The sequence below is a fragment of the Diorhabda carinulata genome, chromosome X, assembly GCF_026250575.1.
Source record: "Diorhabda carinulata isolate Delta chromosome X, icDioCari1.1, whole genome shotgun sequence".
Lineage (NCBI taxonomy): Eukaryota > Metazoa > Arthropoda > Insecta > Coleoptera > Chrysomelidae > Diorhabda > Diorhabda carinulata.
The window spans coordinates 22,720,121-22,745,783 of NC_079472.1; the positions used below are offsets into that span (position 1 = coordinate 22,720,121).

The following is a 25,663-nucleotide window of genomic DNA, read 5'->3' on the forward strand; positions in this document are numbered from 1 at the left end:
TTAATCACATGTGGTTGACTGAAAAATACAAAAAAGCAACAGGCTTGAAAATTATTTCAAAGTTTTAGCTTTTCAGTAATATTAACTTGACAACAGCGCGTAACTTCTTGTAGATGATGGTGACATTAAGGGTGTGGTTGAATTTTATTTTCAATTTAATGTTTTAACCTTGAGGTACCTTAGACGGTACTACGTTATAAAAAAGTGAATCAATTTTTTATGTCGAGGTTTTTTCATTATTGTAAGGGATATGATAATAAGTAGTAATAATAAGTATCAAGGAAGTATTTGATATAACTGTAACAAATATTTGAAATAAATAAAAAAGAAATATATTTATTGCCATCGAATTTCTATATTAGGATACATTTTACAGCGTATTTAGAAAATATAAATTAGAATTTCAAATATTCCAAGCAAAAGATGATGCTGATCTCTAGTTATTAACTCAAAAACTTATGGTTAGTTAAACATATTCTATATTATTATCCTATATTTAAAAGAAGTTAGTTTATTGAATAAATTAATTATAATCAATTAATCAGTTTTTCAAATAACTAATATGCGGGAGGCAAAATAATTAAGTATCTATCTAATTTGCTGCCATCTGTTAGCTTAATATTCAATACGTTTAATAACACGTCGGTTTAAATGGCAACTTTCGTAACTGTGTTTCATAGATCAACTACAGATGTCAGGAAATTCATAATTAGTGATTTATTTATATTTTATATACCTACTATTTTTATTATTAAGAATACTTGATATTAGTAGCACATACCAGTTTTTGAAGAAATTATTTTCAATGAAAATCTGGTACCCAGGAAGTATTGAACATAGCTGTAGATAAATATTAGAAATAAATGAAAAATTGGAATACTTATTACCAAGGAATTTTTATATTAGATATATTTTACGGCCTGACTAGAAAATATAAATTTTGAATTTAAAATATGATAAATAAAATATGATGCTGACATCTAGTTATTAACTCAAAAACTTAAGGTTAGTTAAACTTGTTCATTTGCATTCTAAAGTATTTTTATAAACCCGAAAAGAAGGTAGTGAATTGAATATATAACCAATCAATTAAAATCAAATAATCAGCTTACAAATAATCAGTTTACGAAAAGCAAAATTATCAGAAATCTATATATTTTGCTGCCATCTGTTTTCGTAATATTTAGTACGTTTGGTGGCGGGTCGATTGAAATGGCAACTTCTTAGCTGTCGGGAGTGTGTTTCATAGATGAACTACAGATGTCAGTAAATTTATAATTGTTAATTAACTTTTATGTCTCTATATCGGTTTTAAAAATTACTTAATATTAGTAGCACATACAACCCTGTAATGACACAGTTTTGAAATATTTAGATAAATTATTTCTAACAAAAGTCTAAAGACTACAATAATACAATCATTTCAACATAAAATAAGAGTATATTGTATATACGAGGTACGCTCAAATGAATCCATATATAAGTGTCGATAACATCGGTAATATGTATTGTAATCAAGTGTAATTTCTCAAAATAAATTTTTGAACTAAGAACTTTGCTGCAAATTTATGAAAGAACTAGCCGTTTGTAAGAAACTGTGAATCATGCTCTTATTATCTTTTTCGCTCTTGCTTTCTGATGAAGTTGATTCAGACACCACCGGCTTAATTTTTTTCTTCGTTATCCAAATATTAGCAGCAAATTTTACTTCTATTTTCAAAGCATCCCAAAACGATATCTGAAATTATAACAAAATGCTAATTACACATGACGAATTATCGAGAAAAGACCATAAATAGTGTCAAAAGGCACCGGGAACATGATAACTGAATCTGTCATTTGACAAATAACATTAATCGTTTTTGGCAAATATTTCAATAACAAAAGAAAAATTTCTAAAGTAAGCAGAGGCGGAGCTATTAAACTATTGACAATTGTTGACGCATGTTGTTTCTCAAATACACTGGCGATCAAAAAATTGAGGTCACCTTGAAATTTTCATGATCTTTGAAATATTATTACCAAACTGTACGTCATTGCATGTGCTTTTGTAAGCTGAATGTCATACACTATACTAAAAAAAATGTATTTTTTTCTGGGATTAAATGAGTGATTCTGAAAAAGCAACAAATTAACATTTTGGGCGAATTTCAACATTTTGTTGTTAGGGAAGATATGGAACGAACAAAATAAAAGAACTTGACACTAATAACGTGTATTCCCACTTCTTGTATTGATAACTGCTTGAAGTCGGCGCGGCATACTTTGAATTAAGGTGCGGATCACATTATGGTCGATGTTATCCCATTCCTGCAACAGCAATCTTCTCAGCTCTGTACGAGCTAGTGCAGTGATTCCCGCCCAAACCATAACTGACCCACCGCCAAATGGAAGACGCTCGTCAATGCAAACTTCAGCATATCTTTCCCCAGGTTTTCTCCTCACTCGTCGACGTCCCTCTGACCCAGTGAGGCAAAAACTCGACTCATCTGAGAACAATACCCAGCTCTAGTCATCATCATTCCAACGAACGTGATCTCTGGCAAATGTCAATCTTGCAGTCCGATGCTGGCGTTGCAACGGGAGACCTGTAGCCATTCTTCTACATGACAGTCCAGCAGCATGAAGTCTTCTTCTAACGGTCCATTCACTAACGTTGACATTTCTCACTTCTTTTAACTGATTTCGCAGTGAAACCGCAGTAGACCCTGGTCTTCTAGTAATCAGGCCAGTCTCCAGAAAGCGCTGATACACCCTTGCGCACCACAAGGACTAGCACCAACAATTCTTGCAGTTTCACGTTGCCCTCGACCATTTTGTAACAGCGCAACCATTCTTGCCACAACAATCGGATCTAAAGGCATTATGGGCCTGTTAAATCACTGCACATTGCAATCGTTAGGTTTCATACAAAGAATTAATAGTAAACTGGAAAACAGGCAAGAGACATGTGAATGTTCAATGAGCGCATAGGCACATTTTACATCAAAGTCGTACTCTAATACATCGAATGACAGCTGTCAAGTCTCGGAAAACATTTGCTTTAACGCCTACTAATCCTCATCAATATTTACGCTAAAATTATTCGCAATTTTTGAATTATTCGCAATTTCTGAAGTGACTTCAATTTATTGCTGGGCAGTGCATTATTTTTGTGTATTTTTTTAAAGGATTTTAAGGTGTAAAAATAGTTTTTATTAGAAACATGCTTATACACTTCGCCAAAAAAGTATTTCTGCCGCATCACTATGAATTCTGATCTTTGGAATGAAATAGAGAGAATAACTATTATTTATATAAATATTTTCATTTAGTCTCAACTGCTTTTTGTATCACAGTAATAATAAACAGAAAGTGATATGAAAATATTGTATTTGATTCATATTAGTCAAGGGAACTCTAAAATCTAAAATTACAGTTCAAAATAATTATTTCTTCTGATTAACTCCTCCAAGGCCAAATTTTTCCACTCAGTCATTAACACGAGGTAGAAGATTATTTCGTTAACACCCACACGTTTGACGCCATCTCTGCTTTAATTAAAGAAACAATATTTATCATTCGACTTCCGTTGTTTCTCACATGAATGAAATATCATAATAGCAAATTTACTTATGACGCTTTCTTTGACTTATATGGATTCCAAAATTATTCATATTAAGTTTTAGCTGTGATTTCTGTTGTTTCTCAAATAACTAACTCAAATCTGTTACCTACCTAATTTTTTTTCTCTTCATGAAAAGAGATTTCGTAAAAATGATTGAATTACAAGTTTTCTTAAGGAGAATATATTTAGGGATTGATATTATGGGAAAAAATATTTTTTTTTTAGAAAAATGACTCACATGTTCTTCTACTGATATATTTCTCACATTCCATAAAAATTCCGTCAAACCTAGAGCTATAGCAATGGCCACTCCAACAGTCAATACTAAAAAGATACCGCTTGTTCTTGCCAAATCTAAATCGCCATTGTCGTCTTTATTTTGAGATCTAATCTGAAATATCATACAAATACTTTGTCAGATAATCCCTTTTAGTAATTCTTGGTCTTTCAGATTCAACTTTTAAATAGTTTCTCAATACTGTTCCCATTTTTTTCCGATAATTGCATCAAAATCGACATTCCGACGCGCATTTTCACAATCATCTTCAAATTCAAAGTAAAGAAACTGATTATATAGACTATTTCCTTCGAAAAATTTAAGCCAACCAAAAAGCTGTAATATTTTATGTTTACCTAGCAACGATCAAATTTCAGCGATAATACTGCACTAGTGCAAATTATGGATAATTTGCACTAGTGCCAAATTTTCGTCTAGGATGTAAACTCATTTTGAAATATTTTTTCACGAACAAAACTGTTGTCAATAAGTTACCGTAGATACCAATTCAATGCCAATATGATGATCGTCAACTACGGTATAATTTAAAGAATAACAAATTTTAAACACAGAATTAAGTTTATTTTAAATTAAATTTTTCTCAGGAAATAGTCTGCCAAAATGCCCTCTCGTGCATGTCAAATTGTCTCATAATTTCCTCTCGTGCGCATTCGCGCACTTGAGAAAATTAAATTATCGACAATTTGACATGCACTCGGGACATTAATATTGAAAATATATGGAAAAAACATCGAATTTAATAAAAAAATATAAGTTATTGGGTTTATATTTGATCAAATTCTGAAAATATAACAGATACTTACGTTTTCACATAACGGCTCTTTTCTTTTTAACTTCCACCACTTCTCTTTTAAATAAGAAAGTTTACCAGCTTCTTGTAGTTGTAAGATAGCCTTATCAATAGCTCCTCTATAATTGGCATCTAAAATTTTTAGAATAAAATGAATGTCTTATATTTCTCCTTTAGCCAAGTTTTAGTCTAGGCTCTGGCTAATACGGTACAAAAAGTTATAACATGGATCTCGTAAAAGCTACACTTCTATTTCTACTTTTTAGCATAAAAAGATTAAAACAACCACTATATCCAAAGATTGCTCAGCATCGTAATGTTGGCAAATATAGGAATGAATGAGAAATAGCCACTCGTTACTAGATGATGGTAGTAGGGATTAGTACAGTCCCTCAAGCAGGTGTACTTGACTACTATTGGCAGTTCTATTATGTCCGTTGGATAGTGAAGAACACTGCGTGGGTACCTACTTTTATTGTTTTTACTGGATACCGAGGTAGAATATAGAATATATATTTTATTATGGGGTACAGAACCTAGTACTTTGATTATTTATCGTACTAATTCACCAAGCGCATATTACCCCCTTTGCCATCAGAATACTTTCTAATTTTAATTTTGTGCTTCTGGTACGTTTCTTGACATTATGGGTAACATGGGTGTGCAGGCAATCTAACAAAACAGCTGATCTACATCAAAATGGCGGGATAAATAATAGAATTCTCCTAATTACCCGTGTTAACTTTCTTGTTTTTTTTTCAGTAGTGATAGTTGTTTTGTATTGTTTTTTTATTTTATGGTGCTAAGAGAATCTTCAGCGAATTTTCTTGGATGGTCGATTAAGGTTGTTTAAGGGAGTTCACCGACTGTTTGATATGGATTTTCTTCAGCTTTTGCCCTTCGCATGTGATTGTCTATGGTCGTTGGTTTTCCTGATCGATAGAATTGAGAGAGATTATCGGATCTCATTTTGGATCCTTGCTACTTACGAATTACCAAAGGACTTGGAAAAACATCAAAAATGTTTTTGGTTGTGGTTGCGTTATCACCTTTGCGAAACTCAAAAAGCAAACAATGTTCCACTGATATTTGGCTGGCCATTTATTACAAAAAAGTCTCATATCCAATTATTTTAAAGAGAACAAATAACTATAACTTCTAAACGGCTTTAATACGACACAATGAGCTAACAAATGTCAATCAAATATTGATGTGCAGAAAGGATTTACTTTCCGGTTCCCCAATACATTAAACAGTTAACTGGGCAAAAAATACTTAAAATTACTGGTGCCGCAGTGGCTGATAACTCAGAAGCGAACCTCAAAAAGCAATAAAAATTTGTCAAAATTCTTAAACAACATATACTCACTCATAGGCATTGCTATACCAAAACCTTTCGAATCTAACCACGATCCAACTTGTTTCAAATCGCATTTGGTTTGAACGTGATATTCTATACCGGTAGATTCCATTAAAAAAGCGTACAATTCATTTTTAGTATTTTGTACACGTTGAACACCATCTAAATTATCTTTTTCGAATACACTGGGTCTCTGGGCTTTCATATCCACATACATCTTCTGATAGAGAGATAGATTAGATTCCTTAAAAGAATTTGAATTGAATAATGAATAATGATAAACATTATTTGGAAAAATAAAACTGGCTTTTATGGAAACTTAATTATATACGACTTTTGGATGTCACGATTTCTTCACACACTAAAACTTCTAGCACTACCTCAGAAGGCTCACTTGTCAGACAATATTTTTAAGACAATATTAATAAAACCTTTGAAGAAAATCAATTTGTCTCAGCGGCATTTCTAGATATCAACCACGTCTTTGATAAGGTTTGGCAGGTTATGCGAAGTCAAAAATAAACTTTCATGTCACTTTTACCTATTATTAGAATCATTTTTGGGGGATAGACACCTCTATGTCAAATGGCAAGATAAATATGGGGGATTACACCCAGTCAACTCATGGGTACCACTAGAAAGTATACTGGACCTATTCTTTATCTAATTTATACTTCTCATCTACCGACCACCAGGAAAATAGCAACGTTTGCTGATGACACAGCAATTCTTGCGAAACATACAAATCCTCAAAACGCAACGAAGAATTTACAAGAGAGTTTAAATAAAATTCAAATCTGTATGAACAAATGGAAATTCAAATCTAATGTAATAAGTCGACTAAGGTAACATTTACTTTACGAAAAGATACATTCCCACCATTGACACTAAACAACATTGAATTAAAACAAGAAATTGAAACAAAATATCTGGGTATGTACCTAGATCGGAGACTAGCATGGCGAAAGCACATCTTCGCATAGTGGAAACAACTGGGTAATGAATTCAGAGACATGCACTGACTAGGTTTGAGAATAAATCCATTAGAACTATTGTGAAGGCCCCGTGGTATGTTCCCAGTTCGATCATCGAAAGAGACCTTTAAGTGCCTTCGATTAGAGATGACACCAAGAACAAAAGTCCTCACCCAAATGTACTTGTAAGGAAACTGAAGAAAACGTAGATTCAAATCAATCGAACTTGTAAGTAGATTTATGGAAATATAAAAACTGTCAGTAATTAAAACAAAAAATGTCAATTATAACCCTTAGCCTATCTTGTCATACAAACTTATTTGAGTTAGTGTAAAAAGTATATCCTTATTAAAGGATACTCCTCCATAATTAATATACTCATTGTCCCCTTAAGACAGATTGTATGTTAGATAAAAAATTTTATTATTATCATCTAAAAATCAGTGGTCCCACCTTGAAAAATTGTTCAGTCGCACCTCCTTCTAAAAGTCCATATTTTATTTTATTCTGTTTCGCTAAATCTTGCACATTTTTGATAGGAGGTTCCAAATTAGCTTTAGTTAGAAATGCCGTCAAATTAGCTATATAAGAGTTAGTTATAATAAGAGCAAAAAACCACCACATCGAGAGTGCCAATCTCGAAGAAATTCCCCTAAAATTTTCAACATATTTACGAGGTAATGATAAATAGATATAAAAATATACTTTGGTAAAATATCGCATCCTTGGTTCATTATAGTACCTAGTGTTGCCCAGTGACAGTTTTTCAAGCCCCAGATATTCTCTAGTACCGTAGGATTCTCATCGCATGGATGAGGATTTTCCCAATCTCCTGGAGTCATTCTTGCAATGAAATAGAGTACAATAGACACGACTAAATATAATGTAGCTGAATAAATCCAAACTGCTGTAGAGAAAGGATCTAAGAAAGCAAAAGGATTGGCTTCTTCTTTAGCTGGCAATTTATGCATAATGGCGATACCTGAAAATAAAAATCACCCACACAAGAGTTAAGAATCTTTTATCAATAGAATATTAGTTAGATACAAATGAATAAATATATGACTAAGGAAATCAACGAAGCAGTTTGTTATCAGACATTTAGTTTTATGGAAATATATTGAGCTTTGTTAGGTTTAAAATGGATATTTATTGTTAGTGAATTCACTTTTACACCCAATAGCTACAACTACCGCAGTTTTTTGCAATCTGCCAGAAGTCAAAAGTATTACATCTTCTTTCAGTAGGTATAATTCGACAAAACTGAAGATATACATTTTGTAACATCTCTGACTGCTGAATTCTTCTTATGTCTGTGGTAATCCATCTTTTAGAAGCTCCACCGTCCTGTTGTCTGTAATCAAATCTTTCAAGTTAAATTTGATCCACTTCCCGGTTTTCGATTGATCTGAAATTTCGCATGCATGTATAAATAGGATGACAATCCAATATTATTATAACATAGAGCTGATCTGGTGATGGAGCTAGAAGGTGGCCACAGGAATTCCGGAATTAAACAACCCCATCGAGTTTGGGCTCGTTTGTTACGACTTGACGAGAAGCTCGGTTGGCGTGAATATGCAATTTAAAAAAATTTGGGAAAAAAAGTTTCGTTTGTTATGAATGTGGATTATGTCTGATTAATTAGATGTATCTCCCAATGACAAGGTAGGCACGTGCCGAGGGCTGAATGTTATGAGGGTGTATAAACATTTCATATCGGCAACATTGTGTTTTAGGTTAACAGGTCGAATCCCGATGTATTGAAGCCCTTATTTCTCTATAATTGACCTTTGTGGGGATGGACCGTTTTTGTCTTATATTCGTGGGTACAACATGACTAAAAAAATCTTTTACCGTTTTATTATCATTGTCTTTATCTTCTTGTGTTTTTGGTTGAATATATTTATTTCACTTTTTTCTTCTACGTCAGATCTATTCGAAGAGGTCGTTCGCGAGTTACAGTCAAACCAAACAAAAATTCAATGTCAAAATATTTTATTACTCAACATATTCTCCTCTCAATTGGATACATTTATTATAACGAATTTGCAACGTCTCTAGACCTTTCAAATAAAATGTTTCTTCTTGCTCTGCAAACCAGACCTCCACAGCTTTTATCACCTCCTCGTTGGAAGAAAATTTACGACCTTTTAAATTTCTTTTAATTGAGATAAGAGATGATAGCCGGACGAAGCCAAATCTGGTGAATAAGAGGGGTGTTCTAGTAATTCAAACCCTAAATCACGACTTTTTTGCATGGCAACATGATATTTGTATGCAGGGGCGTTGTCCTGCAAAAACAAAACACCTTTGGATAGCTGTCCGCGTCTTTTCTCTTCAATTTTTTTCCCGTAGAGTAGTCAGTAATGTCGAAGAGTAGTCTCCAGTTATTCTTCTACCCTTATCCAAAAAATCATCATGATTACTCCATGGCAATCCCAAAAAACTGAAGCAACAACTTTTCCAGCATATTTTTGGACACGAAACTTCTTAGGTGTTGGATAACCAGAATGTAGCCATTCCATCGATTGTTGCTTTGCTTCTGGATCGTAGAAATGTACCCAAATCTCATCCATAGTAACAATTCGGTTTAAGAAGACTTCATAGTTTTCAAATCGAGCACAGATCGAACGCGATGCTTCTACCCTTGCACGCTATTGGTCAACATTCAAACATTTTGGGATCTATTTTGCAGCAATTTTTCTCATGTCCAAATTGACGTGAACTATGGGTCATCATCTTCAATGGAAAATTTACCTCTTTTGAAACTTGCAGTCTAATTTTTCACTGTCGCATATGAAGGACATTGATCACCAAGGGTATTAAGCATATCTTCGTAAATCTGCTTACCTCTCAACCCTTTTAAATACGGGTACTTGATGATGGCTCGATACTACAATTTTTTAATTTATTGCGTAACTCTTATTCACTTTTTTGACGTCAAACTTTACACTGACACTTCTAATAAGTTATTGTTCGTTGCTGTGGTAACGCAATATTTTGTTTATGCATGGAACTGGTCTAGGCTAACTAGATATCAATACATCCTCGTACTGGTGAAAAGAACGTATCCAAGCAGTAGCTGCTCATTGAGCGGCTGCGTGAATTGTCGAATAATATTCGTTAGAAAATTTAGCGTTTAAAGCCCGTGTGGGCTGTTTGTTAATCGTTTAATTACTGTTACAATATGCTTTTCACTTATTCTTTAAAAGTTTTGCTTCTATTTAACAACTTACCCAAAGTCATAAAAGGCATACTAAAATCTACATATGATCGTCTTTGTTGATTAATTGTTAAATCACAAAGTGCAAGATGCGCCCTCTGAAATAAATACTTATTAGATTTTTTTAAACAATTAACAATACCAGATAATCAACAAAACAAAGACCTTCAAAACTCTGCCCAAATTTTATCGATTAATACCTATTGTAAAATTATATAATTTTACTTACTCCTTCAAGAAGATCTCCTATCAAACCTGTCCACCGTTTTTCTGATTCAATAAATTTGCCATAAATATTACCTTCTGTTAAGTAAATTTCATATTGAAATTCCAAAATGTTTGCTATTTCATCCATCAAATCTTTCGTTAGACCTTCGTATCTGTCGTTACCCTGCAACGGTGTACCATCCGGGGATTCGGCGTACATTAAATAAGGTTCACCGATTCTGGAATAAAACATATAAATTGTCAAAAAAAAACTATTTTTTTAACAATAGGGCTAAACAGAAGATGCAGAAATCTTTGGCGGGTTATTTTCCTTGACGGTTACTGGTTTGTATGTAACGAAAAATCCGAAATCATTAAATATAGAGTATGTAATGCCAAAAAAAAAAACAGCTTGTCTGACTTAATCCTAAATAACAATCTTATTAATTCTTTCTGTTGGAATATTTTCACAGCAGGCGTCGAATCATACGATGTCGTATAATATAGAAATAATACTTATGGAAGGCTGGTAGAAAGCTAGAAAGCTATTGGATTTAGATGATAAAACGTTTGCGTAAAACGTTAATATGAATTTAGATTTATGTAAAATGTCGTTGCCAACTTATAAAAGACATGTCGTTCCATAAAAATTTTACTTACCAAGGAAATCACATTAAATCCCAAAGTGGGATCTGTTTAAATCGAATTTGAGGTATTATATTGCTAAAAGTCTTAATCAATGTCAATCATAGGGTTGGGTAGACTGGTTATGGACTAACACCCTAGGTTTCACTAAATTGTATCTTAGAGGTTAAGGTATGTAACGAAAAAGTTTGCAAAATGTTTCCCTAGGCCGGCCCTGTGCAGCTACTATGGAATTTTTAAAATTCGGCGAATTCGCGCGGCGCTTTTTGAGCATTGTCTTTCATATTTTTTATAAATGGAGGAACTCGTTCGATGTTTATTTGTATATAATTTTTTTAGTAGCAGTATTTCTTTCAAACAATTTCTAGGAAAGTCTATTTATTAATTTCTTTTGTTCCTTTTTGTTCTAGAACTTATATATATGTATATGATGTATGTGTATGATGTATGATGTATATAAATGATTGTTGTTAACGTAGTTAGTTTAATTTTAAATAAATAGTATTAGTAAAAAGAACGAATTAGTGAAAGTAATCTCAGAAATTTTTGTGTGATTTTTACAAGTAAATTATTACAAGTTGAGTGAATTGTAAAGTGTGTAAATACAGTAAGAAAGTTAGAGACAGTGTTTATCAATTCACCCCACGAATAGAAAGAGTGTAAGTAAATACGAAAAACTTTACAGGTATAACAAATTACCTTGTCGAAACTATAACTTTAATCCTTTTCAAATTTGAAATAGAAGCCAAATTAGTTTCTTCAGATGTTCTTGTCAGTTGCAACATTTCGTTTTGTGCTTGGTAAGTAGCTATCGCCTGATTATCCAAATGAGTGTACACATAAATGTTAAAATCGATTCTATTACCATAATCATCAAACTTTATTGGTCCAGTAACAGGCGACAGTCCTTCTACCTGTAAATAAATATAACCATGAGGTACATTGAAATTATCTAATGCCAACATGTCGCAGCTTCTGTCTAATAGAATACTGTAGAATATACAAATTTTACTAAAAGTGTGACGAACTATGAGAATTTTTGAGAAACATACCATATAAATACAAGACTACTGGAGAGATTCGGTCCCGCACAGATATATGCTCTCTCAACGTCCGATTCCAAAATCTTCTACGTCAGTTCTCAGATTGGTGCAGGAAATGAAGGGTGGCTCTCAATTATCAAAAAACCCAAGCTGTCGTCTTCAAGCATCCCAATATCTAAGGCAAACGATTTCTAGTGACATTCACTCACACTTTCAGTTTGACGGCCTATCTGAACGATACTATAGACAAAGTGCGAAGGCGATTCCGTTGCATTAAGGCACTCGGAGGAAAATTCGAACGAACCAACCCCCTTACTTTACACCTATTTCAAGTGGTCTAAACAACCTCCAAGATCGTTATGTGATTCGTACTATCGAATCAATCAATTCCTTTGTCAAAAATACCCTTCTAACCTCCTGGATCACTACCTTTTCTTCAAAGCCCAATTCCCCCTTCGGCAGCTAACGACGGCAAACGAAGACCTTTCCGAAAACTACTTTGCATTCTTCGACAATTTCGGTGAACCAGTTTACCGTTCGATTGACAGTACACACATTATTCTACCATCCATCACAAGTCCAGTACCGCGAGGAATCTTCTTCCGCATGAACAACGTCCTCGTTCAAACCACAAAGAATCCAAAGAACTTCTTTCTCAGAGATCCTCGAAATAGTTTTACAAGTGCGACAGACGACGAGAGCAGTAATTCCGAGTAGTGGATATAAATTAGAGGCTAGTGAATAGTGTATTTAAAGTAAACTTATTTATATAGTAGCTTAATAAATCAGAAGCAAACTGCTATCTTTAAAGTTGGCCATAATGCTACTTAAATACCACACCTTTACTTTTATATGTTAATTGTGCTAGAAGTAGTAATATCCAGTATTTAAAGGGATCTCTTAGTAAAAGATTGTGTTTGTATCATCTTCATTTAGCATCACATGCAAAAGGTAGCAAGCACTATATCAAGAATACTTCACAGAAGCAATCTTTTATGCATTTTCACGCACTTGCCAGATGGTTAAGAGAATACCCACAGTTATGATCAAAATAGCATTAAGCATACTAGTGCCTAAGAAGAAGATCATTGGTCGAAAACGAGCTCAAGTATTTGAAGTCAATCTTTATTAAATGCCGATACTAATTATCCTCTACTAACACTTACCAGCAAGCAGTTAATAAAGCTGTAGAAATCACCTCTTAAGATGATAAAAAACAGGTTAGAAAAGATTTTCACACATAAATGAACATGAATAAACAATGAACAAACAAACAAATGAGTCTCAATTTTTGTATACTCAATCGTACTGGAGGAATTACAACCAAAACATTGTTCATTCACTAGGAAACCATGTTTGCATGAATTATTTTCAAAATATAATCAAAAGATAATTGTTTAGTTCTTACATATTTCGTAGCGTTTATTATAGCAGGTCCATCAATAAATTCTCCTAACCCGAAGCAGTTGACTTTTTCTTGTGAAATATTCGGCATATCCTTCAGAGCGGTCGATAAATATAATAGGGCATCGTGTAAGAGTACTGTTTCTGTCTGAAAAATAATATAGTGAAAAATATTAGAAACTAATTACTGGAACTATCTATATATTACTGATATAGTATCAGGACGTATATCGACGGCGTTACGATAAAATTCAAAAGCGGTGTTGCTCCATTTTTGTAAAGTATACTTTAAATTTTCAGAATTGTTGTCAAAAATTCTTATTGTTGTTAGGTTTGCCGTTAAATTTAAAGAAGAATAATCCACCGTGTGGGCATCCTAAAACAGAATATTAGTTTAGCAGGAAAAACGTCTAAAACAAAAAATAAATAATTATATCTTGATCGATTTTCATTTTTTTGTATTATTACCAAGTAAGAATATATCTATATATATAAAAGAAAGTCGTGTTAGTTACTCCACTTATAACTCAAGAACGGCTGAATCGATTTAGCTGAAAATTGGCATGGAGGTAGTATAGAGCCAGGAGAAGGACATAGGATACTTTTTATCCCAAATCTATGGCGCTATGTGAAGAAACTGCAACTGACAACAAACATGAGAGTTACATTGCTTAATGATACATCTGCTGAAGATTTCTCGGAGCAATTGCTGACTATCGGTAATGGTCAAGTACCTGTCGATGAATCGAGCGGATTAATATCATTTCCAAATAATTTCTGTAATTTTGTCTCATCAAAAGACGAACTTATCAACAATGTATTTCCAGAAATTATTTCTAACTACAAAAATAATTAATGGTTGAGTGAGCGAGCAATTTTAGCGGCTAAGAATAAAGATGTAGATGACCTAAACTACATAATTCAAAATAAGATCATTGGAACAATGCATTCATTCAAATCTATTGACTGCGTCACAAATGAAGATGAAGCCACCAACTATCCAATTGAATTTTTAAACTCTTTGGACGTGCCTGGCTTAACACCGCACAATTTACGCCTAAAGGTTGGCTCCGTAGTAATCATGCTTCGAAACATAAACCAACCAAAACTGTGCAACGGTACGCGTTTGGTGGTTAGAAAATTGATGAACAATGTAATTTACGCTACGATAATGATAGGAAAATCAAAGGTGAGGAAGTTCTCATTCCGAGGATACCGATGATCCCAACCGATATGCCGTTTGAATTTAAAAGACTTCAATTTCCGATACGTCTTGCATTTGCCATGACCATCAACAAATCACAAGGCCAATCCTTAAAAGTTTGTGGTTTAAATTTAGAACATTCATGTTTTTCCCATGGTCAATTATACGTGGCATGTTCACGGGTCGGAACACCACCTGCGTTGTTTGTTTTTGCGCCTGATAATAAAACAAAAAATGTCGTGTATCACAAGGTACTTAAATGAAGAGCAACCTATGTACTAAAATACAGAAATAATTATGAATGATTAATGTAGGTATTTAATTTTTTTTGTATTTTTTCCAATTAAAAAAACTGCTTATTTATTGCCATTATAAGGCGGAACAAAGTTCGCCGGGTCAGCTAGTTTAATATATATTAGATATTGTTTTTATGCAGTTAATTTGACGTGCATGTCCAAATCTATATTAATCTATACGAGTGTTGTCTCAAAAAGTTTCCTGAACCTAAAAATGTCAGCACTTATTGGAAAATATCTTTGCGCATGCGTTGAGATATTCTCATAAAAATTTCAACCCTTTTAGACGCTTTTGAGAGACAATACTTATGAAAGGGGAGTTATATACTTACTCCTTGGAAACTATAATCAGGGAAGATCTGCTGAATGTATCATACTAAGTAGAAGAATCTACGAATACTAACAGGAATTCCGTCGGAGCACAGTTGCCTCAATGGACACCTGTAGGTGCTAGACTTAACAAATAATGTGGCATGTGGAGATTCTGTTGCGTAGAGGATGAAACCTCTATCTACAACTGGGAGCGTATAAAATAGAAGACTTAGATTTCTGGCAACTACAGCTATCACCCATTCTAAACTTCCTAAGAGGAGTAGGGATTAATAGATCAGCTGGAAACGCTCGGATCCCCAATATTGCAGCTAAAAAGGGGAACACAATAAATCCTTTGGGTAGCGATGAACATGGTACTCTAATATACACATACATACGCCACGAATTTATATAATAAAGAATAAACTGATTTTTATGAACATGCTATCTCAACTTTTAAATATGTGTTGACATTTGTGTACATTACTATGCTCTGAAATAGATAATGTTTTGTTAAAATTTAACGTGTTAAATTATGTAATTCATTTTAAATAAATTCGTATATACAATTTCAGGTGTAATATGGATACATCCTTCTTCCTTTAACAATATTATAATAAACTGAATCGTAACTAATAAAAATAATATTTTTGTAGACTTTAAGAGAGCATTTGATAATATTAACCATAATTTATTATTGCATATATTATATCAAACAGGTGTGAGTTCTAAAATAAACAATATATAAGATCACTAATTCAAGACTATTAAACTAAATGGTCGCTTCAGCAAGAAGTTTGATTATAACTGAAGGAGGTCCTGCAGGGTGAATCATTAACACCTTTGCTGTTTCTGATGTTTCTTTCAGATATTGAGGATCAATTTAGATCTGTTGGGCAAACTGGAATTAAAATAGATGGTGGAAATGACGTGTTACTACTTTGGAATCCTATTCCAACTCAATAAAATTAGAAGTAAACATACAAAAAAGTAAACTATTGATAGTAAGGGTGGATATAACAACAAGTATAAACTTAATTTCAGATATAATAATGAATATTTGGAGGTAGTAAAAATTTTTACATATCTTTGTCTTCATTTCTAAATATGACAGAAAGACTAACCAAGACTCTTCAATCTACAGGTGCTGTTATGAATATTATGTGTCGGTCTAAACTTCATTCTTGGAATACTCGCATGGAATTTTACAATATCATTTTATTATCATTACCTATCATGTGGAATTGGAATCTGGATATTACGATATGCTGATTTACTTTAACAAGTTCAGATTAACTTTTTTAAAAGGTTTATGTATCAACCTCTTTGTATTCACAATTATATGGTGAGAGTAGAAATTAAAACCGTTAGGTTTATAATATTCAAATCAGCGTTGTTGTAGTTAAATAAAATGAAAATCAAGGATCATTATTCTATTATCAGGTTCATTAACTAAGCAATGCTTCTTGAGGTTAAAAGCCCTCAACAGTCACAGTTTTCTGGACCAAATTAAGCAGCACTTCGACTATGTTGGTTGTGATAATCTGTGGTTAAAATTCTTGAACAATAACTCCAAAAACCTTTTAAATAACATATTAGATGACAAACTTATCCAATATAAATAATTTGAATAATGTACCAAATTAGACCAAAACTAAAACTAAAAATATATTATGGAGGTATGAAGTACACAGTAGATTTGACTGCAATTTGTATGAGATCGAAACTCACACTTAATACACTCATGTTTAGAATGTCCTATATATAATGAACTTGGGGAAGATTACATATTTTTAGAATTGTATACATTTCACCAATTAATATGCATTCTTAACACCAATGACTTGATTAAATTAACTAAGATTTGTGACTTATCTTCTCAATATTTGGAAGCTGAGGGCCTTTGTACTAGAAAAATAAGATACTTATTGTGTTTCCACTTTTTTCTCATCAAATTAGGCATATGTATTTAATTATTTTAATCCTGGTTGATGTTGTTTTAGCATTTTATATTCTTTTAATGCAAAAAAATATGTCTATTTATATATCTAATAATAATTATTGAAATAATGCTTACCAAAGATGTGAGAAAATAGTTATATCGTATATCTACCATATCCAATTGGGCAGCTTGTTTTAATATTGGCAAAATATTTTCGGTCTTACAATCCAAAATGATATTATTTTCCGTGCTATTTTGAAATTTTTTGAATATATGTCTAAAACAAAGTGCACATATTGAAGTTTAGTTAATCTGGCATATTTAATTCGAAATAAGGAGTAACGCTTTAATTCTATGGAATAATTTATTAAGAAAAACCAATTAATCTAAATTTTATCCCACCGCTTCCGAACTTACTGTAATCAAACACCCACAATCAGTATTAAATTATTATTTCATATATTACGATTGTTTTTGAATAATTTTAATTTTAAAAAATGTTTCGTAATTATACCTGTCACCGCATTTTAACTTTACTCAATAGCTGATTTTTCTGCTAATGATTTAAAAGTAATACTTACTATTCGAACAACTTCTCTTCAAATTTATGTACTTTATCATCATTAGCATAGCAAAAACTATTACACAAAAAAATTAAGTTATTTTTTTTAATTATATTATAATTTTTGAAAGGTACTATTGCAACTATCACAGGATCGGTTATAATATATTCTCTCACACACACATTAACACTTTATGAATACACAATTTTCTAAAGATTATGGTAAAGTTGTACATCATTAATAAATTGAAGTAGGTAGTTAATTTGTTCCAAATCACTAAGGCTATCTTTGTAGTTAGGTGAAAGCTGAAACTGTTGTCTTTTGTTGTCTTTGGACGGCATATTTGTGGCAATCGGTCTAAAATGTAGACTGACAAGGGCTAGACAACATCAAAGATGACGAAAGCGTGTGCTTAGAGTTTGTTGACTTTGGAAATTCTAAAGTTTCGGATCGAAGGGTAAGATACCTAATTTTTTGACGCATGGTTAGGTCTTGGACGTCTAGGACGTTATTTTTATGGTCTTGAATATACATCGTTTGCGTAAGAACTCTTGTTGTTTTATTTTCATATCGGTACTCTAAATTGTCTATTAAGATTTACAGAAGATATTAGATAAACAATAGCCGGTTTTTATTTTTACTCTTTTTAAGAGGTTTAAGTCTTGTCTGGAGAGAACTAAAATTTACTTGATACCTCGAGTAAGATTTTATCCTTACAGTTATTTTGTCACTCACTCACACACTGTGTGATACGCGTTTCGATAACCAAGTTATCGTCAGAGACTGAAGGTATACTGTTCAATCTCTGAAGATGATAACTTGATAATCGAAACGCGTGTCACACAGTGTAATCGTGATTGTTGGTGTAATGGTGGTGTAAACAATGTATTCATATGAATATCGTCAACGGTTTCATATATTCCAACTTAAATTTAAACGTAAATACAACCAGTTATCATTTCTTTGAAGGCATTTTTTATTACTTGTGTGGGTGTTGCGTGTTTTTCGTATCTTATAAGGGATGTTTTGAATTTAGGAAGGTTGATAGTCCATGGATAAGTAATAAGTTTAATTAATTCATGCCATAATATTAAATATATCAATATTTTTATTGACTTATTTGTTGTCAACAAAAGTAAAACAACTAGTCAATAGATTAATTAAATGCTTTTGACAATTGGGATAGAAACTTTCAAATAAACAGAGAAACAAACAAGTAAAGAAACTTGCTTACCTATAGTCTGGCCCACCAACGAGGTGTTCTATACGAATAAAATCTTGATTATCTGTTTTTTCAACGCTTTGAAGTTTTATAACTTCTTGCAAATTAACTAAACCTTCTTCGTCCTCATATAAAATAATAAAACCTACCCATTCCAAACTTCTTATAATTTCTGCAATACCTAAATCACGAAAATCGAATTTTTTTAGTTATAACTTACTCCAATTATTTAAATTGGTCGTTTCAAAGGATTTTGGAAACTATTCTTACCATAACAGAGCGTAGAATCGGTCAAGTAAAAGAAATGGTGATTGGAAAAAAATCGTTAATATTTAAAAGAGAGCTGATGTATCTCAAAAATAATTTCATAACGCTCTGTATGATTTTAAATATTATCATTTGTTAAGAACATTGAAGAAAAACCACCACACTATCTTATTATGATTCTGACAAACTTTTTCCTCTTTCAGAAACGTTTGTCTACAAATTGTAAACAATTTTTTGACAATAAAGCATTTTCTCTCTACTACTATTTCTAGGCACCTACTCGCAATCTATAGAACATTTTGAATAATCCACGGTTCCAGATGTTATACAGATACTTACCCTTAGCTAATCTATCTGCATCTGGGTGGAAATTCAAAAAAACATTCGATTCTTCAGTATTAGTTTTTCTCCAAGAAGTAACGATATAAGGGATACTGAGGCTTTTACAAGTTGATTCCACTACAGGTGTGGTTATACGATTAGGTGGACCAAATACAGCTACAACTCCATCGCTTATCAAATTACAAACTAAAAAATAAAGTCTTATGATTAAACCAATCGAAAAATGGAACTTGACAATGGTTTAAACTTTCGTTAATTCGTACAGTTTAAAGGCTCATCAAGTTCAAATATCGTATATCTAATATTTGATAAGAATAAGTACGATCTGACGATGTTCATTCCATCGAACGTCGTAGATTGTAGTACCTTGTTGAGGCTAAAGTAGTATGATGTTATAAATAATGGAGTATATCTACAAAGTCATATTTATTTCACATCATCACTTTATTAAACGTTCTTATAAATATTCTCGTTAATAGATTTAAGCATTATTTTTATATATAATAGATTATTTTATTGAGTACCAAAAAAATTTTGTATAAAATGTCATTAATCAAGATAATTAAAAAAGATGTGACACAAGCCTTAGCTTGAAACAAATAATGAGAGAGCTATTGTCCATCTTAATTATCATTTCTGTAGTTTTTTTTCTTTGGTGAAATACCAAGAAGTATGTAGATTGAGGATTTGGAATCATACGGTAGGATTGCGTACAGCTGGAAGATTGAGACTACTAAATTGGAGCACTTCTTAGATTAATGCACAAAGAAGAACCACTTTTCTTGATAATGGCTTCAAAGTAGAAGCCGAAACGTCAACTTATTATGACTTAGTATGAACGAACATTTTTCGTGTAAATTATATTTTTCTATCCAAAGGGAATTTTCAAACACAACAACAATATTGAGAAACTAACTAAATACCTCTCTGAACTATTGTGTTTGGGTTTTAAATACCTAATTGGCAGGGTGCGCGACAAAAACGACATCTGAACGTTGCTTAAAATTATGCTCGGCAATAGTATGGCACTATGTATATATGTATAAACAATTTAAAAATTGAAATTCATTAAATAATAATTTTATCGTGTTTTCAAGTTTAAATTAAAAGTTAGGATGAAAAGAAAAAATAATTATTAAAAATGTCCATAAATATCGAAAGAAATTTGTTAGTTAAGGTTAATTGATGAATGTAAAAAAATATGTCACACGGCATCTGTGAAAATAAAAATTGCTAGAGTTAGGTTCCAGTATTATTATTGAAGATGGTTCTGTGATGAAAATATTTATTTTAATCACTATTTACCAACAATTTATGCGAGTAATATCAACGAAAAAAATTAAAACAATAGTCATTTTGGATAATTCACGGGAATCAACATTAATTAATTTACAATAACGTAAAACAAAAGTTTCAGAAATTGAAATAGTGCAAAAGACAACTATTATGAACCACGTTTCAACTAATTTTCACGTGTTTATTTATATTAAGAGCATTATTTGACGATAATTTGACCAAATCGATCACTGCGATCGATTCAGTTCTCTACTTTATGCTCAGCTCTTTGCCTATACGCGGTTTCCCATTTGTATATTTGTGAAACGACCCGAAATATATCGCAAATTAGGAATAAATTTTTTCGATATCTCGCTTCGTTTTCTAAATATTGATAATTAAAGCTATTGATGAGGTTGTACAATATTTTTTCCATCAAGAAGCAATGATAAGTTGACTATCTTCGTATATTATGTAATATTTATCACGGGATGATGGAAGTCATAATATTACTTTTTAATATATTATGGAAAAATTCAATAAAAACCTTTTGCTTGTTAAATGGAAGACTCGTGTTATATTTATAGCCATAAAAACTTTATTCTCGATCAGTAGTCGGCAAAGTGCGGCTCCAGAGCCACATGTGGCACTTTAGGTCCTTAAGAGCGACTCTGACACAAATATACACAGCAAACGCAATAATATTTTCAATTAAATATGACTGGCGTAGAAAAAAAGTTTGATGCTATTTTAAGAGAAATTGAATCACATGATCCTTGTTTACTATTGTATCATTCAACAAGAAGCGCTTTGTGCGCTAACAAATCCGGAAGAAATGTGTTATGTTATGGAGTTAGTGATCACCCTTATCCCCTCCGTTTTAGCTATAGCTCTTACTCATAGCCAAAAAATTTATATTTGAAATGGAGAGGGAGTACGCATCTTCTGCCCACTTCATAACAAGGTATGTTGATCAGCTTAATCATAAACTACAAAGAGAAGATACTTAATTTTTTCGATGTAAGAAGTGATAACTCGAAAACAAATTATTAATTTTTAATCATGGTTGTGAAAGGAAAACATTGTTCTCCTTTTTGAACCTGCTAAAAGCATCACAAAGAAAATATTTCCTCTGATGACAAAACAATAATTTTGAAGATTCGGGAAGCATTCTTCAGTAATTTTTAGAAATTTGAAAACAGCACAGCATTTGTCAAAAATCTATTTAATGCTACAATAACTAAGTTGCGATTTTCTCCTCTTGAAATTAACATTGAAATACACTTGCTTGATTTGAAAAACAAGGATATATTGCGTTCTAAATTTGAACGTCTTTGAGTTGAATTGGGAATATTGCAGAAGGAAAATTGTGATCTTAGTTCAAAACCCAATTGGTCTGCTTTGAATGACCTGGAGATTTGCTGTTCTTTCCCTTTTTGGTTTTAAATGTACGAGGGTGAATCAAATATAAACAAGACTTATTTTTTAAAATATTTATTTTGATTTTAAACGCACAAACAATCATAGTTTATTTTTCTACATAATCTCACACATTTTTCCCAGCGTATAGGTAATTTTTTAATTCCTTCCAGGTAAAAAGAGTCAGGTCGTGTTTGTAGCCAATTGCGCACATATGCTTCAACCTCATTATCGCTGTGGAATTTTTGCCCTCCCAAAGCTTCCTTGAGAGGACCAAAGACATGGAAGTCGCAGGGAGACAGGTCTGGACTGTATGGAGGGTGTTCCAGTGTCTCCCAACCCAGGTGCTCCAATTTTTGTACTGTCAGGGCTGCCGTATGGGGGCGAGCATTGTCATGGAGGAGAATCACTTTTCTCATTGGAAGGTGTCGTCTTTTGCGGCGATATGCAAGTCTGACCTCAGTCAAAATTTTGCAGTAGTACGCCGCATTAATTGTTCTGCGCTCATGCAAAAAATCAAGGTGCAGCAGGCCACACTGGTCAAAAAAAAACGGTAGCCAAAACCTTGCCAGCCGATAATCGTGACTTGGCTTTCACTGGTCCGGTTTCTCCTTTCTTCCTCCACTCCATACTCGCTTGTTTCGACTCAGGGGTGTAGTGATGCACCCACGTTTCATCACAGGTGACAATGTGAGAAAGAAATGGGTCTCCTTCTTCCCGAAATCGAGCAAGAAGACGCTCACACACTTGAAAACGATTCAGTTTCTGGTCAACTGTCAGAAGACGAGGAACCCACCTGGCACACACCTTGCGATACCCTAGCTCCTCTGAGAGTATAGAGTAAGTGCTCCCATAACTTATTCCAACCTTAATTGCAATATCCGAAGTTGTTAGACGCCTATCACCTTCAACAAGTTGACGAACACTGTCGATGTTGCCCGCTGTAATGCTGGTGCGGGGTCTGCGGTCATGGCTCTCATTTTCAACACGTTCACGGCCCTCCACGAACTGTTTATGCCAAGCAAACACTCTAGCTCGCGACAGCGTCTTTTCCCCGAACTGTGCAGTCAATCTTCTCAAGATTTCGGCCGGTTTTACACCTTCTGCAGCTAAAAACTTTATAACAATACGTTGCGCAATAGAGGGAGGTACCTCCTGCTCGGACATCGTAACGATGGACACTGAGCGAGTCTATGATGATGAGTCACGTGCTTCCCCCACTCCTGACAAACCAACCTAACAGCCAATAACAGCGGAACGTTCTTCCATCACTATTGCGCGCGCAGGTCCAAAAGTCTCGTTTATATTTGATTCACCCTCGTATAAGCGAACAATTTTTTTCAAATATGAATATTATCAAGTGTAGACTGAAAGTTGTCCTATTGATGAGAACTTAGAATCATGTCTAAAATAAAAAACAACACACAAACCTGAATTACTTATATTTATTTAGTATGAAAATTAGTTTTATTTAGTGTACTACTTTTTAGTGTAATGGAAGTTTACTAATGATTTGGCTACCAATTTTTTTTAAATTGTTGTAATGTTCATATTTGGTTCTTTAGTTTATAAGTTTGCCGATAACTGTTCTAGATGAAGCATTAAACGCCATCTATTCTACAAAGCAAATCTCCAATTAACGGTTGTTACGTCAAGTATCGGTATCTTCGAAAACGAAGCGAGATATCGAAAAATTTTATTCCTCATTTTAATTTTATTATGACCTCATTGAGCCAAAATCGTTGTCAGATTTTGGCCGGAAATCGTACTCTTCCCGAACTTATATTCAAAATGAAAAAATCGTTTATATTCAATACTTTCACTCACCAATTTTAGAAGTTTCGAAAATATCTATCTTGGAAATAGTTTGGATATTACTGGTTAATGAAATTGAATTTTTCTCTATGAGATTTGTCTTAATAATAGTATCATTTAGCGGCAATTCAGCATCTGATGGTGTTTGATGTACTACCACACCTAAAAACATAATATTTAAAACAACTCTCGTTAACACTATATCTGATATTTTCAGTGCATACTCCTCAATAAATAAATATAAATCAACACGTTTTCCGATCAATATTTTGAATGGCGCCATAAAGTAAGAAAGATTTCTAATTAATACTACCAGATGCCGCACACCTGCTGTTCAATTTATAAATAGTACGAAAAAGTTCTTCAAATTTTACCTAGCTTATAATCTTTTCTTCGAAAACAATAGCATAAGTTAATATAAACCACCAACAACAATAACCACGTTAAATTTTTCATCGTTTCTATTTTCTAACGAATATTTACGTGAAGCTAAATATAAGAAATAACATTCCGTTGATGTCGCGTAGGAAACAACAGCACACAGAATATGTCAAGCGAATTGCACGATTTCCTTCTTGGTTTTGTGCCAGTTTTTAGATCTAGAATTAGAATATGCTGCATAAAGTACATATAATTGAGAAATAGACTAAGAAAATGAAAGAAATAAATTATTTATGTAAAAATAACGACAAGACAAATAATCAATTAATATTTACACTATAAAGTGTGCTTACAATAAATATGGGGGGTTACCAATTGTTGTACATACGTGTATTTCTGTGTAATAAAAAAATAATTTCTTGCATTTTATTTTTTTTGTCCTGCTTACTACTGCATGCAATCAGTACCTATATTGAAATATACTTACGAGGATGTATTGATATCTAGTTAGCCTAGACCAGTTCCATGCATAAAAAAAATATTGCGTTACCATAGCAACGAACAATAACTTATTAGAAGTGTGAGTGTAAAGTTTGACGTCAAAAAAGTAAACCAGAGTTACGCAATAAATTAAAAGAAAAAAGATTTCCACCGAAATTGTGAAACTGGAAAAATTGGAGTATCGAGCCATCATCAAGTACCTATATTTAAAAGGTATTTAAAAAGCAGATTTTCCATTGAAGATGTCAGTCCCCGAAAATATCGATGCAGTTCATGACATAATTTTATCAGACCGTCGAATTGGGCTAAAACGGATATCTGAAGCACTGAATATTTTATACGAACGCGTTCATCATATAGTTCACGTCAATTTGGACATGAGAAAATTGCTGCAAAATGGATCCCCAAATGTTTGAATGTTGACCAAAAGCGTGCAAGGGTAGACGCATCGCGTTCGATCTGTGCTCGATTTTAAAATGATGTAGACTTCTTAAACCGAATTGTTACTATGGATGAGACTTGGGTGCATTTCTACGATCCAGAAACAAAGCAACTACCGATGGAATGGCG

The 25,663-nt window shown here is 32.9% G+C and overlaps 1 protein-coding gene across 1 annotated transcript; it reads right to left on the bottom strand.

The window, feature by feature from the left end:
• Positions 1 to 322: 322 nt before the first annotated feature.
• Positions 323 to 24,783, bottom strand: LOC130902034 (glutamate receptor ionotropic, kainate 2-like). Its single transcript, XM_057813833.1, has 16 exons — positions 24,586 to 24,783; positions 24,224 to 24,373; positions 19,700 to 19,888; positions 19,106 to 19,274; positions 17,444 to 17,585; positions 13,763 to 13,930; positions 13,559 to 13,702; positions 11,807 to 12,021; positions 10,485 to 10,701; positions 10,269 to 10,353; positions 7,735 to 8,011; positions 7,483 to 7,681; positions 6,065 to 6,299; positions 4,709 to 4,827; positions 3,846 to 3,998; positions 323 to 1,738 (listed from the first exon to the last, which is right to left on the bottom strand). Exons 1-16 carry the CDS (start codon positions 24,665 to 24,667, stop codon positions 1,547 to 1,549), a joined length of 2,736 nt encoding a protein of 911 aa, XP_057669816.1. The 5' UTR covers positions 24,668 to 24,783; the 3' UTR covers positions 323 to 1,546.
• Positions 24,784 to 25,663: the final 880 nt, after the last annotated feature.

Excerpts from the sequence above, each read along its gene's own strand:
- LOC130902034 (XM_057813833.1), bottom strand. The coding sequence starts at position 24,667 with ATGAAAAATTTAACGTGGTTATTGTTGTTGGTGGTTTATATTAACTTA. Across the intron at positions 13,703-13,762 it reads TACGTCCTGATACTATATCA|ACAGAAACAGTACTCTTACA; the intron begins GTAATATATAGA and ends ATTATTTTTCAG. Across the intron at positions 8,012-10,268 it reads TATGCCTTTTATGACTTTGG|GTATCGCCATTATGCATAAA; the intron begins GTAAGTTGTTAA and ends TTTTATTTTCAG.